This window comes from Mesoplodon mirus, assembly GCF_964341445.2.
Source record: "Mesoplodon mirus genome assembly, chromosome: 2".
Taxonomy (NCBI): domain Eukaryota; kingdom Metazoa; phylum Chordata; class Mammalia; order Artiodactyla; family Ziphiidae; genus Mesoplodon; species Mesoplodon mirus.
In genome coordinates, this window is record NC_138977.1 from 104,175,829 (window position 1) to 104,189,661 (window position 13,833).

Below are 13,833 nucleotides of genomic sequence, written 5' to 3' on the forward strand. Positions count from 1 at the left end.
TAAAAAAAACAAAAAAGAAAAAAAGAAAACTGAATTTTTAACTTGAGTGGAACTCTTAGAATATATATTACAAAATTCTGCATAGGCCTAATGGTGTCTTTGAATAAAACTACTCCGTTACTGGAGAACAATGAATGGGGAAAATGTTTCAGTTTCCATAAGGTTCTTACCTGTATAATGCATCATCAATCTCCACAGATTCTGTTGGCATATTGGGCAAATTTGTATTCACACTGAAAAAAGAAAACATAACTTATAAGGGCCAGTATGGCTATTCAATATTCATATTCTGTAATGTAAAATTCAATTATACATGGGATCAGATTCACTAGTTACCAAAACAGGTTTTACAAACCAGATATATATTTTATTATTTACCACTTTATTTAGATTTTAAAAATAGATCAAGATTAAATTTACTGACTGCCTACCCTGTGTGTATTATAAAATTAGAGCCCATGGTTGATTTATTCTCAGGTGTTATTTATCAATGCTACATATATTCTGATGGATCTATATTTAAGCAATTTTATTTGGGTGCCCCATAAACCTTCTATAATATACACACTCAGAATTTACCATATAATGATATCTAAGCTTATTTCTACGTTTGACCTCTCCTCTGCCCTCCAGATTTTATGCATCTGCCAGAACAATATCTCTATTCTGATGTCTAACTAGTATCACAAACATAACAAGCCTCAAATAGAATTCAATTTCCCTTGCTTCATCTATTCTTCCCCAGTCTTTCCCAACTCACTTGGGACCACCAAGCAAATGATGCCACCATTTACTCACATGCTCAGGCCAAAAATCTAAGGATCTTAACTTGTTCCCTTATTTTCTCTCTCTGTGAGTGCTGTTAGTTCTACCTTCAAAAGGGATCTCAAATCTGATCACTTCTCACTATTTCAGTCAATACAATCTCAGGCCAAATCATCATCATATCTCATCTGAACTACTTCAAAGGCGTCCTAACTATTCTATTTCTATTGCCCTTCCCTTTAATTTATTTTCCATCTAACAGACTAAAACGTTTAGAATGTAGTCAGACATTACTCCTAACTTAGAATTATGCTTCAGTAAGTTTTCTTTATCCTTAGAACAAAATTCAAACACCTTAGCATACATAATAGGGCCTTTATGTATGTCTCCCAGTTACCTGTCCAACCTCAACGCCCACACCTCTCCCTCTTGCTCACTACCTTCAGCTACACTGGCCTACTTGACGGTTCTCAAAAAGCCAGGCTTGCTATCACTTCAGTGTTTTTATACTTGCTATTCCCTTTGTTTCAAAGTTCTTCCTTCAGATCTCTGAATAACTGACTCTTACCATTTAAGCCTCTATTAAAATATTGCTTCACAAACATCACATAGACCATTCGGGATCACCCTATTGAAACTGAGCATGACACTGTGGGGCCTTCCCTGGGACAGATTTCCCCTCCCCGCTTGTCTGTACAAAAGTTTTAGTCTCCTAGGCTTTCCCCGAGTTCCAAAGAGCAAATTTAATCAGAGAGGTGAGAAAATGTAGGAACAAAGGAAAGCAGTCAAAGTAATAACAGTTTAGCCATAAAACAAAGTCAAGGACCTTTTGTTGTCTTGCAGAGGCTAAAACTCCCACCAGGTGGACGAAGTTAACTGTGTGCTGAACTGCTGATCAGTTGGAACCAGAAGGTTGATGACTGAGTTTCCAAAAACATTACCCTGTTACCTCACCATCAAGCAATCAGAGAACTGAGCATGGATCACACACCCCACGACCCTCTCCCTCAGACTTCTTTAAAAACCCTTCCCTGAGGGCTTCCCTGGTGGCGCAGTAGTTGAGAATCTGCCTGCCAATGCAGGGGACACGGGTTCGAGCCCTGGTCTGGGAGGATCCCACATGCCACGGAGCAACTAAGCCCATGAGCCACAACTACTGAGCCTGCGCGTCTGGAGCCTGTGCTCCGCAACGGGAGAGGCCACGACAGTGAGAGGCCCCCACTCGCCGCAACTAGAGAAAGCCCTCGCACAGAAACGAAGACCCAACACAGCCAAATAAATAAATAAATAAATAAATAAAATTAAAAAAAAAAAAAAAAAAAAAAACCCTTCCCTGAAAGCCAAGGGCGAGTTTCTGTCTTTTCAGCATGAGCTGCCCATTCTCTTTGCTTGGCCCTGCAGTAAACTGTACTTTTCTTCACCATTACCTGGTGTCAGGAGATTGGCTTTGGTGTGCATTGGGAAAGCAGACCAAGTTTGGTTTGGGAAAGCAGACCAAGTTTGGTTTGGTAACACAATCAACGAAGTGGCTCCCTAACTTGTTAACCTGCTGTATTTTCTTCAAATCATTAACTATGTATTTTTTTCATTATCATTAAGTATCATCTGCCTTCCCCTATAGAATATATGATCCATTAGGAATTCACTACTGTATTCCAAATCCCTAAAACAGTACCTGGCATTTAATAACAAGAGCAAACATGTGTCACACACTGCTTTAAGCGTTTTAGATGTACTAACTCAGTTAACCCTTTCAACAACTTTATGAGATAGACACTATTACTATCTCTATTGAACAGAGGAAAAAACCTGAAACTGACAGAGATTAACTTAAATAATATGCCCATGGTCACAGAGCAGGTAAATGGCAGAGCCCTGAATCTAATCAGTCTAGCTCCTGACAACCACATTATACTGCCTACTGCCTCTCACAGTAGGCATGAAGAAAGCACTAAAAAAAAAAAAATCTGTTAAATGAATTTTAAAAATTAAAAAAAGTTTAAACATACTAGTGTAACAAGACACAAAGTGATGTATCATTTACTGCAGTTCATTCTAATTTTTTCACAGCATGGCACAGAAAGAAAAATGATAATAGGTAAACACTGGGAAACAGAAATAGTTCCTGGCCAGAGGGAACCAGCTGGGACATTTGGGCCTGAGCCACGGTGACAGCTAAGATCAATATCATCTTGGCAAAACTGTGATCCATTCTAGGTTTTGGGAAGCTCTAATTATCAATTACAGGATTCTAAAAACAACGTGAGAGCACAAAATTCAGTTTGGGGAACTTATTTTCTAGGCCTGCTGTTGCTATACAAGCCAAAGGATTTGAAAATATAATATCAAAATGTGACTATTTCTGTTATCAAATATTGATTAGATGATCAAGTGATATCAGCTTCTAGCTAATAAAAACACACAAATACACAATATACCGTGGCACTGTAACAAAAATTTTTATTACAGCTTTCTTATCCCTGGTATACTTTCAGTAGCTATCTTCCTTGCATGGAGGGCAATAGTCTAGGGGGTAAAGCTCTTAAGTAAACATGAGAAGAGCATTACATTCTAACCAGTTCTGTCACGTAATGATACAACTGGCACCTACCTTTCAGAAAGTTCTGCCTTACTGGAATATTTCAAAAATCATCCTTATGATAAGGTCTACACGGCGATCAAAAATGCTTTAAATAAGGGAAGGTTTTGTTTGTATTGCATAATATCTCCCAAGTAAATTTGGCAATGCTGGCAATGGCAGGCAATACCATGGTACCAAAAGCATCCCTTCAGTCTGAAGCTGGTGAAAATGCTACAGGTTTGTGAACATTCACATTAGCTCCAAATCAAATATGCTCCACTTTCATCTTTGGCATACTGTATTCTGGTAGTGGGCAGAATGTAACTATCCGCTTTATTAATTACGAAATGATTGAAACAGGAACTACACGCACATTGCCGGAATGGGTAAAGACGTGAACCTCAACACCAACTGGGAAATAAGAATGGGTAACTCGTGTTTTTTTTTCCTGGATTTATTTTTCTTTCTTTCTTTCTTTTTAAAGTGCAGTCAACAGAGGCCTCAGAGTGTCCTGACTACCACTGATTCATTATTACCAAGTTCCCTCTGGTAATAATTTTCAAAGGAGGATCTCAGCGGAGGACAGCGCACAGCAGAGCTTAGCTTTCACTTTATCGAAAGGAGGGAAGGTGTCCGGCACTAGGTCTGGGAAGCTCACACCGAGCGACTCGGACCAGAACTCCCCGCCGGAGCCCCTCCCTCCCCTCCACGTCCGGTGACTGGAAGGAAGGAGGATGGCAGACCCCAACCAGAACTGAGAAAGCGCTGAAAGGGGCGATAAGTGGGCTTTTTCCTCAGCGAAGCCGGCAATCGCAGAGGCCGGAGCCCACGCCGCCACACCCACACCGCGCGCTCCCCTAGCCGCCCAGGGCCGGCTCTGGCCAGCCCCGCGGCCTCTCTCGCGCTCCCTGCCCGCCTTAGGGGGAGAAGCAGAAAGCCGGCCCCTGGGTCCTGCCCGCCACGCCTTGCTTCTTCGCGCCCACACACGTCCTCTCACCTGCCGGCCCCCCAGGAGGAGCAGGACGCCTCTTCCCCCTGACGTGCGGCCACCAGCTGGGAGCCCTCCATCGCCTCCTGAGACGCAGCCGCTGCTGGATACTGGGAGGCAGGGAAGGGGGCAGGACCGTGAGGTCAAGGGGCGGGCGGTGACGTCACCGGAGGGGGTGGGCCTGGGGGAGCGCGCAGCCCGGCAGCGCCTTCCCGTCAAGCCCAGAGGCGTCCTGGCTTCCGGTTTGGGTGTGGTCGTGGAGTGGGCTTTGCTGCAGGTGATTGCAGGGAATGGATTCTTGCGACTGGGGTCTGGCAGATGTAAACCGAACCAAAACACTGAAGGTACGAGTCACCTACCAAACACAGAGGATTCCAGTGGCCAGCGAAGTGATGGGATTGCGTAGCAAAATCCTTAAGAGTTTTGTAGCAGGAAGAAGAAACCCCTTCATTTTATACTTTAAAAAACCCCGAAGGCTAGTAATAAGTAGCTCCGGATTTCCAGTCTGGGATTCCATTTTAAGGCGTTACACGTTTAACAAATAATTTTGGACGTCTACTACGTGTCAAGCACTGTCACAAATTTGAATCGTGATTTTATGAGCTATGAATGGCATATGGCATCCAGGTTGCCCCCTTCACTTTGTGAGGGACAGAAATTTACGGTTGGTGTGACTTGCCAGATTAAGTACCTGAACATATGTGTAAGGACCTCTCATCTAATTCCCTTTCCATTGACTCCCCTTTCACTTTTCTTGGAAAACAACAAGAATTAGTGTGACTCAAATAATATTACGATTTATCTTTCATTCTAAATAAGTGTATGTTTGGAGAAATGTCTGTAGGATTTTAAAACTGACAAATACTTTGACTATATATTTATATCATCTGTAATGTATGATATTTTTACTTAGAATTTCTTCCCATTCTGGTGTGGAGAGAGGGTCCAGGCAAAAGGGCATTATCCTTTGTGCCTCTATTCTCTTTTCAACTTGAACATCTCCAAATACCTGGAAACTTCATATTGCTCACCTATGCCATCATTCAGATTTCTCAATCAAGTTGTGTACCTTTTCTACATAATCATGAAAATGAACTTGGTCTGTGTCCCATTTTTTCAATGTTCTGCTCTAGGACTGGACTTATCCCCTATCTTCTCTCTTTATTCTAAAATTAATAGATATAAATATCTTTGAAAGGTTCGCTCCGCAAATAACACCAGTTTCTCTCCTAATTTCATTTCCCTGTTTCTTTCCTTCTTAAATATTTATTGAATGCCTGTTAAACATTAGGGCCTAATGACTAGACGATGATTAGGTGATAGAGATACAGTGATCCCTGATTTCATCAGTCTCATTGTGGGAAGGCAAAAAATGGAAAATAAATGAAAAATAACATTAGAAAGTAAATACGATGAAGAAAACTTTATAAGGTGAAGAAAGAGACTTGGGGAGGAGGAGAGAGACAATTTTAGACATAGTAGTCAAAGGTGGCCTATTTGAAGAAGTGACATTTGAGCTAAAACCCTAAGTGATGTGAGTCCTGTGAATATCTAGCAGAAGAGCATTCTAGACTGAGGGAAAATCAAGTGTACCCTTTAAAATTTTTCTTTTTTGAGATTTGTCACCTTCTGGTGTATGTTTGTTTATTTGTAAATTGCCTCCCTACCTTTAAAAGACACTGGTCTTTTCCTGGAGAAGGAGATTCAGAGTGTGAGGAGGAATTTGATGGGAGGGAAAATCTCCATTGCTGGCTTCGAAAAGGGAGGGGGGCACATAGAAAGGAATGGGAATGGCCTCTAGGGGCTTACAGTGGCCTGCAGCTTCCAGCCAATAAGGAGAAGGGGACCTTGGCCAGCTGCAAGGAACTAAATTTGGTCAACACCTACATGACCTTGGAAGAAAACCCCAAATTCCAGATCACAACAGGTCTGCTAGTACCTTGATTTCAACTTTGTGAGGCCCTGGGCAGAGAACCCAGCTGTGATGGGCCCACAGTTATGACCTTAGAACTGTGAGCTAATAAATTTGTGTTGTTTTAAGCCACTATGTTTACAGTAAGTTGTTATACAGCAATAGAAAATGAATATACTGAATATTATCTAAGACCCACATTTTTCCACATTTTAACTTCCTTGAAATTGCAATGTATTTTTTTCTTTTTTATCAGTACAGAAAATAATGGTGTTCTTAAAATTGAGGTCATGATAGATTTGGTGAAGTATAGTGTGAATTATTTCAAACAAACAATATAACAGATACCCAGATTTAACAGATTTTAGTGTATTCTTACATTTTCAAAATGGGGAAGAAAATTGGAATATCACTAGACTTTTCACAGTGAAACTTTTGCCAGAAGAAAGTGGAACAACATATTTTGGGTACTCAAGGGACAAAGCACGCACTAAGGATTTATATCCAGCAAAACTAACTCTCACGTACAAAGGGTATAAACTATTATCAACACTTGATATGATATCAATATTTGATGAGACTATCATTTTCATGAGCCCTTCCTGGAGAATTACTAGAGAATGAGCGTCAGACAACGAAAATGATGAGAAAAACATTGACCTAAGGATTGGTTCAAGTTCTTTATGGAAAATCATAATCTGTTGTGTGTAATTAATTCTTTATTACTAATTCTCCTGAGTTCTGTCACCTTAACTTCTGAGTTTTTCTATTTTCTTCCCAGCTTTATCAAGATATAATTGACAAATAAAATTGTAAGATACTTAAAGTGTGCAATGTGATGATCTGATATACGTATACAGTGTGAAAGGATTCCCTCCATAGAATTAATTGTGTTTTTCTAATTCTGAATCATGTTGTTCTTTCATACCTTGTATTTTCTTAATGTCGTTTAGCTAGTTTAAAAATAGTAACTTTCGGTTTTGTTCTATTTTGTGACTCATCTTTGAGGCATACTTTCATTATCTGTAATGATAATGTTATACTCCTTATTCTCTCTCTCTCTCTCTTTTTTTTTTTTTGTGGTACGTGGGCCTCTCACTGTTGTGGCCTCTCCCATTGCGGAGCACAGGCTCCGGACGCGCAGGCTCAGCGGCCATGGCTCACGGGCCCAGCCGCTCTGCGGCATGTGGGATCTTCCCGGACGGGGACATGAACCCGTGTCCCCTGCATCGGCAGGCGGACTCTCAACCACTGTGCCACCAGGGAAGCCCTATTCTCTCTTTTTTGATAATAATTTTGTATAGTATTTGAACTTGATACTTTTTGGCAGCTCAGTTTTATGTGAAATTACTGTTCTTTAACTTTTAGTATGAGGCAGGCTTCCTAGTCCAATAAGACTACATCCATCAGAAACAAAACTGTATTCCGAGAATGTCAGGTTTCTGGCTCATTGCAAGGAGGGAGGCCACATTCCATGGAGCCCACCATGGGATGCCTCATCAAACAAAGGAAAAGGTAGGTTTATTATAGGAATTTGGGGAAGTGTAGAATTTAGGAGAAATTAAAACGAAGTAGTATTTTGATAGACTCAAAAGAAAGGAAGGATGTATGTAAAGGGGTCTACCTTAGGTCTGGACTGTAACATGGACCCTGTTTTTTTGGAAGCTACAGAGTCAAAGTAGGTGAGGAATGTGTCCACAAACCCCTTTTCTGAAGTTCTGGAAGCAGAGGCTGTTTCTCTATCACATAACTCAGATCATCTAGCCAAGAATGGGATATTTCAATCTTAATGAAAGATTTCAAAGAGCAAGTTTTTTGACAATCTATGATTTTATAGAAAAGAGTTCTCTGTGAGTAAAAAAAGCAGCAGTTACTCATAGTGGGGGTTTTTGGTGACACTACAGCATGTTCTTGGGAGAAATATTATTTTCTGTTAACTTTACAGCTGGCTTTATCTGTGTTTATTATCTATACCTGATGAATGGCAAAGCAGATTTTTACTTTCTTAGTCCAAGCTCATTTTTACTTTCTCACGGTTTTCAGGAAAACTTTTCAAACACCAGAGAGCTCCTTTTTTGTTGCTTTGGTGTAGTGCTGAAAAATATGGTGGCTTGATTTCTGTGATTTCCTTCATTTCTGTTGTCCCTGTGCTGCATGTGTTTATATGTGTGTATGTATGTATGAATGCATAGTTACATTCTCAAGGCATAGTACAATAATTTTATTTTAAAATCTTTATGTTGGGTAATTTTAGATTTACAGAAGATTTGCAAAGGTAAAACAATTTCTGTATATACTTCACTCAGCTTCCTCTAATGATAACATCTTACATAACCATGTTCCATTTGTCAAAACTAAGAAATTAATACTGGTACAATACTATTAACTAGCTACATACTTTATCTGGATTTCACCAGTTTTTCACTAATGCTCTTTTTCCTGTATGGATCCAATCCAGGATACCACAATACATTTAGAATTGCCCCATCTTGATCATCATGTAAGTGTACATTGTAATGAATATCTTCCTGAAATTTTATGTACAAATTGGATTTCTGCAAATTAAATAGTTCACATCATAAATTATAAAGATAATAAATAACATCTATATTGTGTTTTATAATTACAGAGGCTATTTACATGCATTTTTCACTTCATTCTCCTAAGTTATTGACTATTAGCACAGAAAGGATATTTAGCAGTCACCTCAGTATACAACCCTATTGCTTTACAGAAGATGAATCAAAGAGGTAAAGAGTTTAAATGTCTTGGATAAATTCACATCATTACAAGTACAGAGCCAAGACTAGCTTCATCCCTTGTTGAGTATTTCTCTAGTATATTATACCCAGATCCCAACAATTGGAATACCTCTTCCGTGACTATCATAAAGAATAGGAAGTACTACGTCCTGAGGTCAGGCCTTCATGAACATGGTTGGAAAGCAGCCAACCTCCTGAGTTTTGAAGCAGGCTTCTCTGTCCAAAGATGTTGCAGTAACATTTGAACTGGCTTGAAGCTGATTATTACAGACTATCTAGAAGAACCTAGAGGGAATTCCTTTGCGAAGGAAATAAACCTTTTCAAAATGTGAATAATTATCATCATAAGTGGTATATGAATTAGGATATATGCATATCACATTTTCCTGAAATATTTTTTAAAAATTGCCCATAGAGCAATAAAAAGACAAGTCATTGTAGGTTAACGATTGAAATATATTTTTCAAGACACTTTATTGTTTGATTTAACTGCTTATGCAACAGTGACTAGAGATAAAATATAATAAATCATGCTCCTAAGTTTAACCTTCTTCTAATATTGGTAGAAAACAGATGACAAACCTGAAAATTCCTAAGTGGGACTTCATGTTTTTGTGTCTTTCCAGGCAATATGCTGTAAATGCATCTGGATGTGCCCTAATTGGATGATAAAGGCACCTCAACCCCTTTATGAAAGAGGATGCCCAGAGCCCTACTCCAAAGATGAATTCAGCCACAGTCACTGTTCACCACAGACTCAAACTATACTATCCAATTTCACATCTTTTTTCTTGACTGAAACAATGTTCAGATCATCTCCCTTCTCATCTTCGGCTTGTTTTCTCATCTTTAGTTTGGCAGCCAGCACCTCTAGCCTGGAGGCATCAAACTTCAGCACACACCAGAATCTCCTGGCCTGCCTATTAAAGCAGATTGTTGGACCCCCACTAGCATTTATGCTTCAGTATGCTTGGGTAGGGGCTGAGAATTTGCACTTCTGACAAGTTCCCTGGTGATCTGTGCGCTGCTAGACCTAGGACCAAATTTTGCACTGCTCTAACTCATTCTTTGGGCTACCTCTAAACCTCCTTTCAGTACGGCTTTCCTTATTGCGTTCTGGACTGCACCGATCTTTGTGTTAGTCTTTTGTTTCTGTTGCTTAGTTTATTTGCAGTCCCATTCCTCTTGTCTCTGATGTCATTTTATACTCTGGATCCTGCCTTTAGACATGCCTTATATTTACCATTGCAAGGTAATAGAAAAAGAATTAGTAATTTTTGCTACAGAAAATGTTTGTGATTGGCTTTTCTAGCAAAGATAACTGGGATATATGTTTACAGAGGGAGATAGGTATGGAGATAGAGAAAACGTTAGTATGGAACTCTGTCACATAAATGTGCAAGGCGTCATAAAATCTGAGGGAAGCAGTGAAGGAGAATACAATCCTGTTGATAATGTGGTTAAGGTTATTGTATACTGAGTGCTTGTAATTAAGGTTTCTACACAAATATAGGTAGCCCCATTATCTCATATAAAAGCACAATCGCGTAATACTCCCGAGTAGATGAAGTTGAAGACTTCAGATACAGCTAAGAAAAACTAGGAAGCTGGGTAAATGGAGAACTGTTCCTATAATCAACTATCAGCAGGAATGAGAAATAGAAAATGGCTTTACAACCAACCAGCAGGAATCCAAGAAAGCCTGAACCTACACTCAGGTCCGCTAGCTTCTGAATCCTGTCCAACAGTTGGTCACTGATTTCCTTTTCAATGGTGTAGTGCCTAGAGGCACAGCTATTTGCAACATCTTCTTTGCCAGTGATGGCATTCTAGAGAGACCTTCATCACTTACAATTCGTTGTAGGTCTATAAACATTCTTGTGGGGACATACTAGACAACACTGTTCTCACTGAAGAAGGTATTGAAAGAGTCATCTCTCACAATCCTCTTATCACTGGGCTTTGGGTGGAACACTGGATTTTATATTCCAGGAAATAGAGCTCCCAGCAGCTATTTCTATTCTGGACACTAACCTCACCAATGTGATTAAGGTTGTGTTAATGCAGGGTGGTAGAAACAGGAAGCAAAGGTGAGGGAATAGATACTGAGTCCAGGTTATCATCTCCAATAAGGTAGGAAGAGAGATATCTCATTTAATAATTAGTAAAATGACAAGTTTAGAATAAACATACTCTAAAGATTCTTTATTGTCAATTAAGATAATATTAAGTAACAATGGCAGCAACAACAAATTACCTGCATGAATCCTCAGCCCTCTGCTGGTGAGATTTCATGTTTAGTTCCAAATGTTGAGCAATTCTGGATGAAAGGAATAGGCAAGAAATAGATTTGCCTACCACCAAGTTTCGTGGATAGATCTAGTGATTGCTTCAAAATGGGAGATGCTCCCATCACTTTTAATACTTCTACTGAACAGAAATGATGGTCATTGATGACATCTAATCACAGCTTCTCTTTAGTCATTCATATTGTTGAAAGACAGGTTGACAGACATCATGCTCCTTCTTTCTTGGTAAGAGATCTCTCTTCTTTCTTGTTAAGAGAATATCAATTTTGTTCAGACATAAGGCTGCCATGAGCTTCATGGGAGGCTAGATTTCTCCCTAACCCTAGATACTGAGTTATGATTGGTCTAAAATAGTCAAAATTCCAATCTCCTTAGAGTTGACTGGTTTAGGCATTGACATGTTAGGCAGCTCAGGATAATAAGTGAGAGGTAGTCCTATGGATGGGTTTCTGAAGAAAATTCTCCTTGTTGATAAGAATAGACACATCATGGAAATATTCCCTTTTGTGTCTTTGGACTCACTCTGTGAGGATATGCCTCCTGCAGCCGTTTCAGGTTTTTCCTGGCCAAAATGGACAAGCCTGAGATCAAAAAACTGATATAGTGCATATGCCAAAATCCTAAATTTCCTGGAACTCTGAGTCAGCTAATCTCTGGAATGCTTGTTATGTGAAATAGTTTCTTTTTGTTTAAGCCATTTTTAATTGGGTTTCTCATTCTTCTAGCTTAAAGCATCCTAATTGATAAAGGTAGTATTTCTCACCATTACTGAATAGAAACATGAAGGCAGCAAACTTGTATTACATCTGCACTCTGAAATATCTCAAAGAATTTTACAGAGTTTTACATATTTCATTTTTCTTAGCATATACATGTAAATATATATACAAAATTATAAATATTTAAAATATATATTATACACACACACATATATTTCCTTGAACCACAGTGTGGGTCTTGCTGTGTCACTCTTTAGGGACAATGATGATATACTAAATCCATCCTTTTACTGAAGAAGGAAAAAAGTTAACATTGGCAACGTCCCACAGCCTCTCAGCCTGAAGTCAGAATTGATCATTCAGAGTTGCTCAAGAACACCAAGATAAGAAATTTGGATTTTGTTTTAAGTGAGATGTGGAGTCATTAGAGAGTAATCAGAGGAGTGACGTTTTAATTATATTTATAACGAGCATTCTGGCTGCATTGTGGAGAATGGATTATAGCAGAGCAAGAGGAACTTGGTGAGAAGTTTGTGGCTCTAATCAGGTTGAGAGAGATGATGCTCGATTAGACTAGGTCAATGACAATAGAAATAGAGAAATAGATTTGGAAAATATTTTGAAGACTGAACTTATTGATGGATTAGATATAAGATACTATGGAGAGATAAATTAAGAATAAATCCTGGATTTTGGCTTGAACAAGTTAGGCATATTTTGGTGCCAGCATTGAGATGGAAAGAATAAATGAGTGATTTAGGGAAGAAACAAAGAGTTCATTATAACATAATAAAGATATATTGAGTTTAAAATGTTCATGTAGAGGAATCAAGTACAAATTTGGACCTATGAACTTTTAGCTTAGAGAAGTCTGAGCTAAATATATAAATTTAATAGTATATAATATATAAATATGTGTGTGTACATGTGCATGTGTTTGTATATGTGTGTGTATATATACATATACATACAAACATATATGTATATATACATATACATACAAACATATATATATGTATATATACATATACATACAAACATATATATACACACATATACAAACACATGCACACGTACATACATATTTATATATTATATATTATTAAATTTATATATTTAGCTCAGACTTCTCTAATCTACAAGTTCATAGATCCAAATTTATACTTGATTCCTCTACATGCACATCTTAATATATCTTAAACTCAATATATATATATATATATATATATATATAAACTCTCCCTCTATATATATATATATAAACTATACACACACACACACACACACACACACACACACACACAGGACTGGGTGATATCCCCAAGGGGGAGAGGGTAGACAGATAAACCAAGAATCCCTAGATCTGAGCCCATATAAATATTAGGTAGAATAGAAGGAGGAAAAAATGAAACTGAGAAAGAACTCCTAGTGAGATAGGAGAAAAGCTGGGAGGGGATGGTTTCACAGAGCTAAGAGGAGTGTCTCAAGTGGGAAGCGAATTGGTATAGGAATTCATCACTGTCCAGTTCCACTCAAGTATTGATGCTGCGCTTTGTTCTCAATTTGTTAAGGAATTACCACCCCCTGTTTTCAGTGGAATTAAAAATATACTAGACTGATGAAAATTGGATTTCTACCCAGAATAGTTATTCAGATGGGGGCTCAGCCTTGTTTTAGGATGATTACTGTTTTCATGAATGGCTAAGGGATATTGTGCTGATATCTGAAAATGGAAGGCCATTCACCAGATAGTGATAAGAAAAACAACAATGGGGTTCCTCTGTGACAGCAATATTA

The 13,833-nt window shown here is 38.7% G+C and overlaps 1 protein-coding gene across 1 annotated transcript in view; it reads right to left on the minus strand.

The window, feature by feature from the left end:
• UBA6 (ubiquitin like modifier activating enzyme 6) overlaps positions 1-4,443 on the minus strand; it is a 91,158-nt gene extending 86,715 nt beyond the window's left edge. Inside the window, exons 1-2 of the mRNA XM_082629481.1 lie at positions 4,344-4,443; positions 171-233 (exon numbers count right to left, since the gene is read on the minus strand). Coding sequence (XP_082485607.1) covers positions 171-233; positions 4,344-4,414 — 134 coding nt within the window. The 5' untranslated portion in view covers positions 4,415-4,443. The remainder of the gene's footprint in view (positions 1-170; positions 234-4,343) is intronic.
• Positions 4,444-13,833: the final 9,390 nt, after the last annotated feature.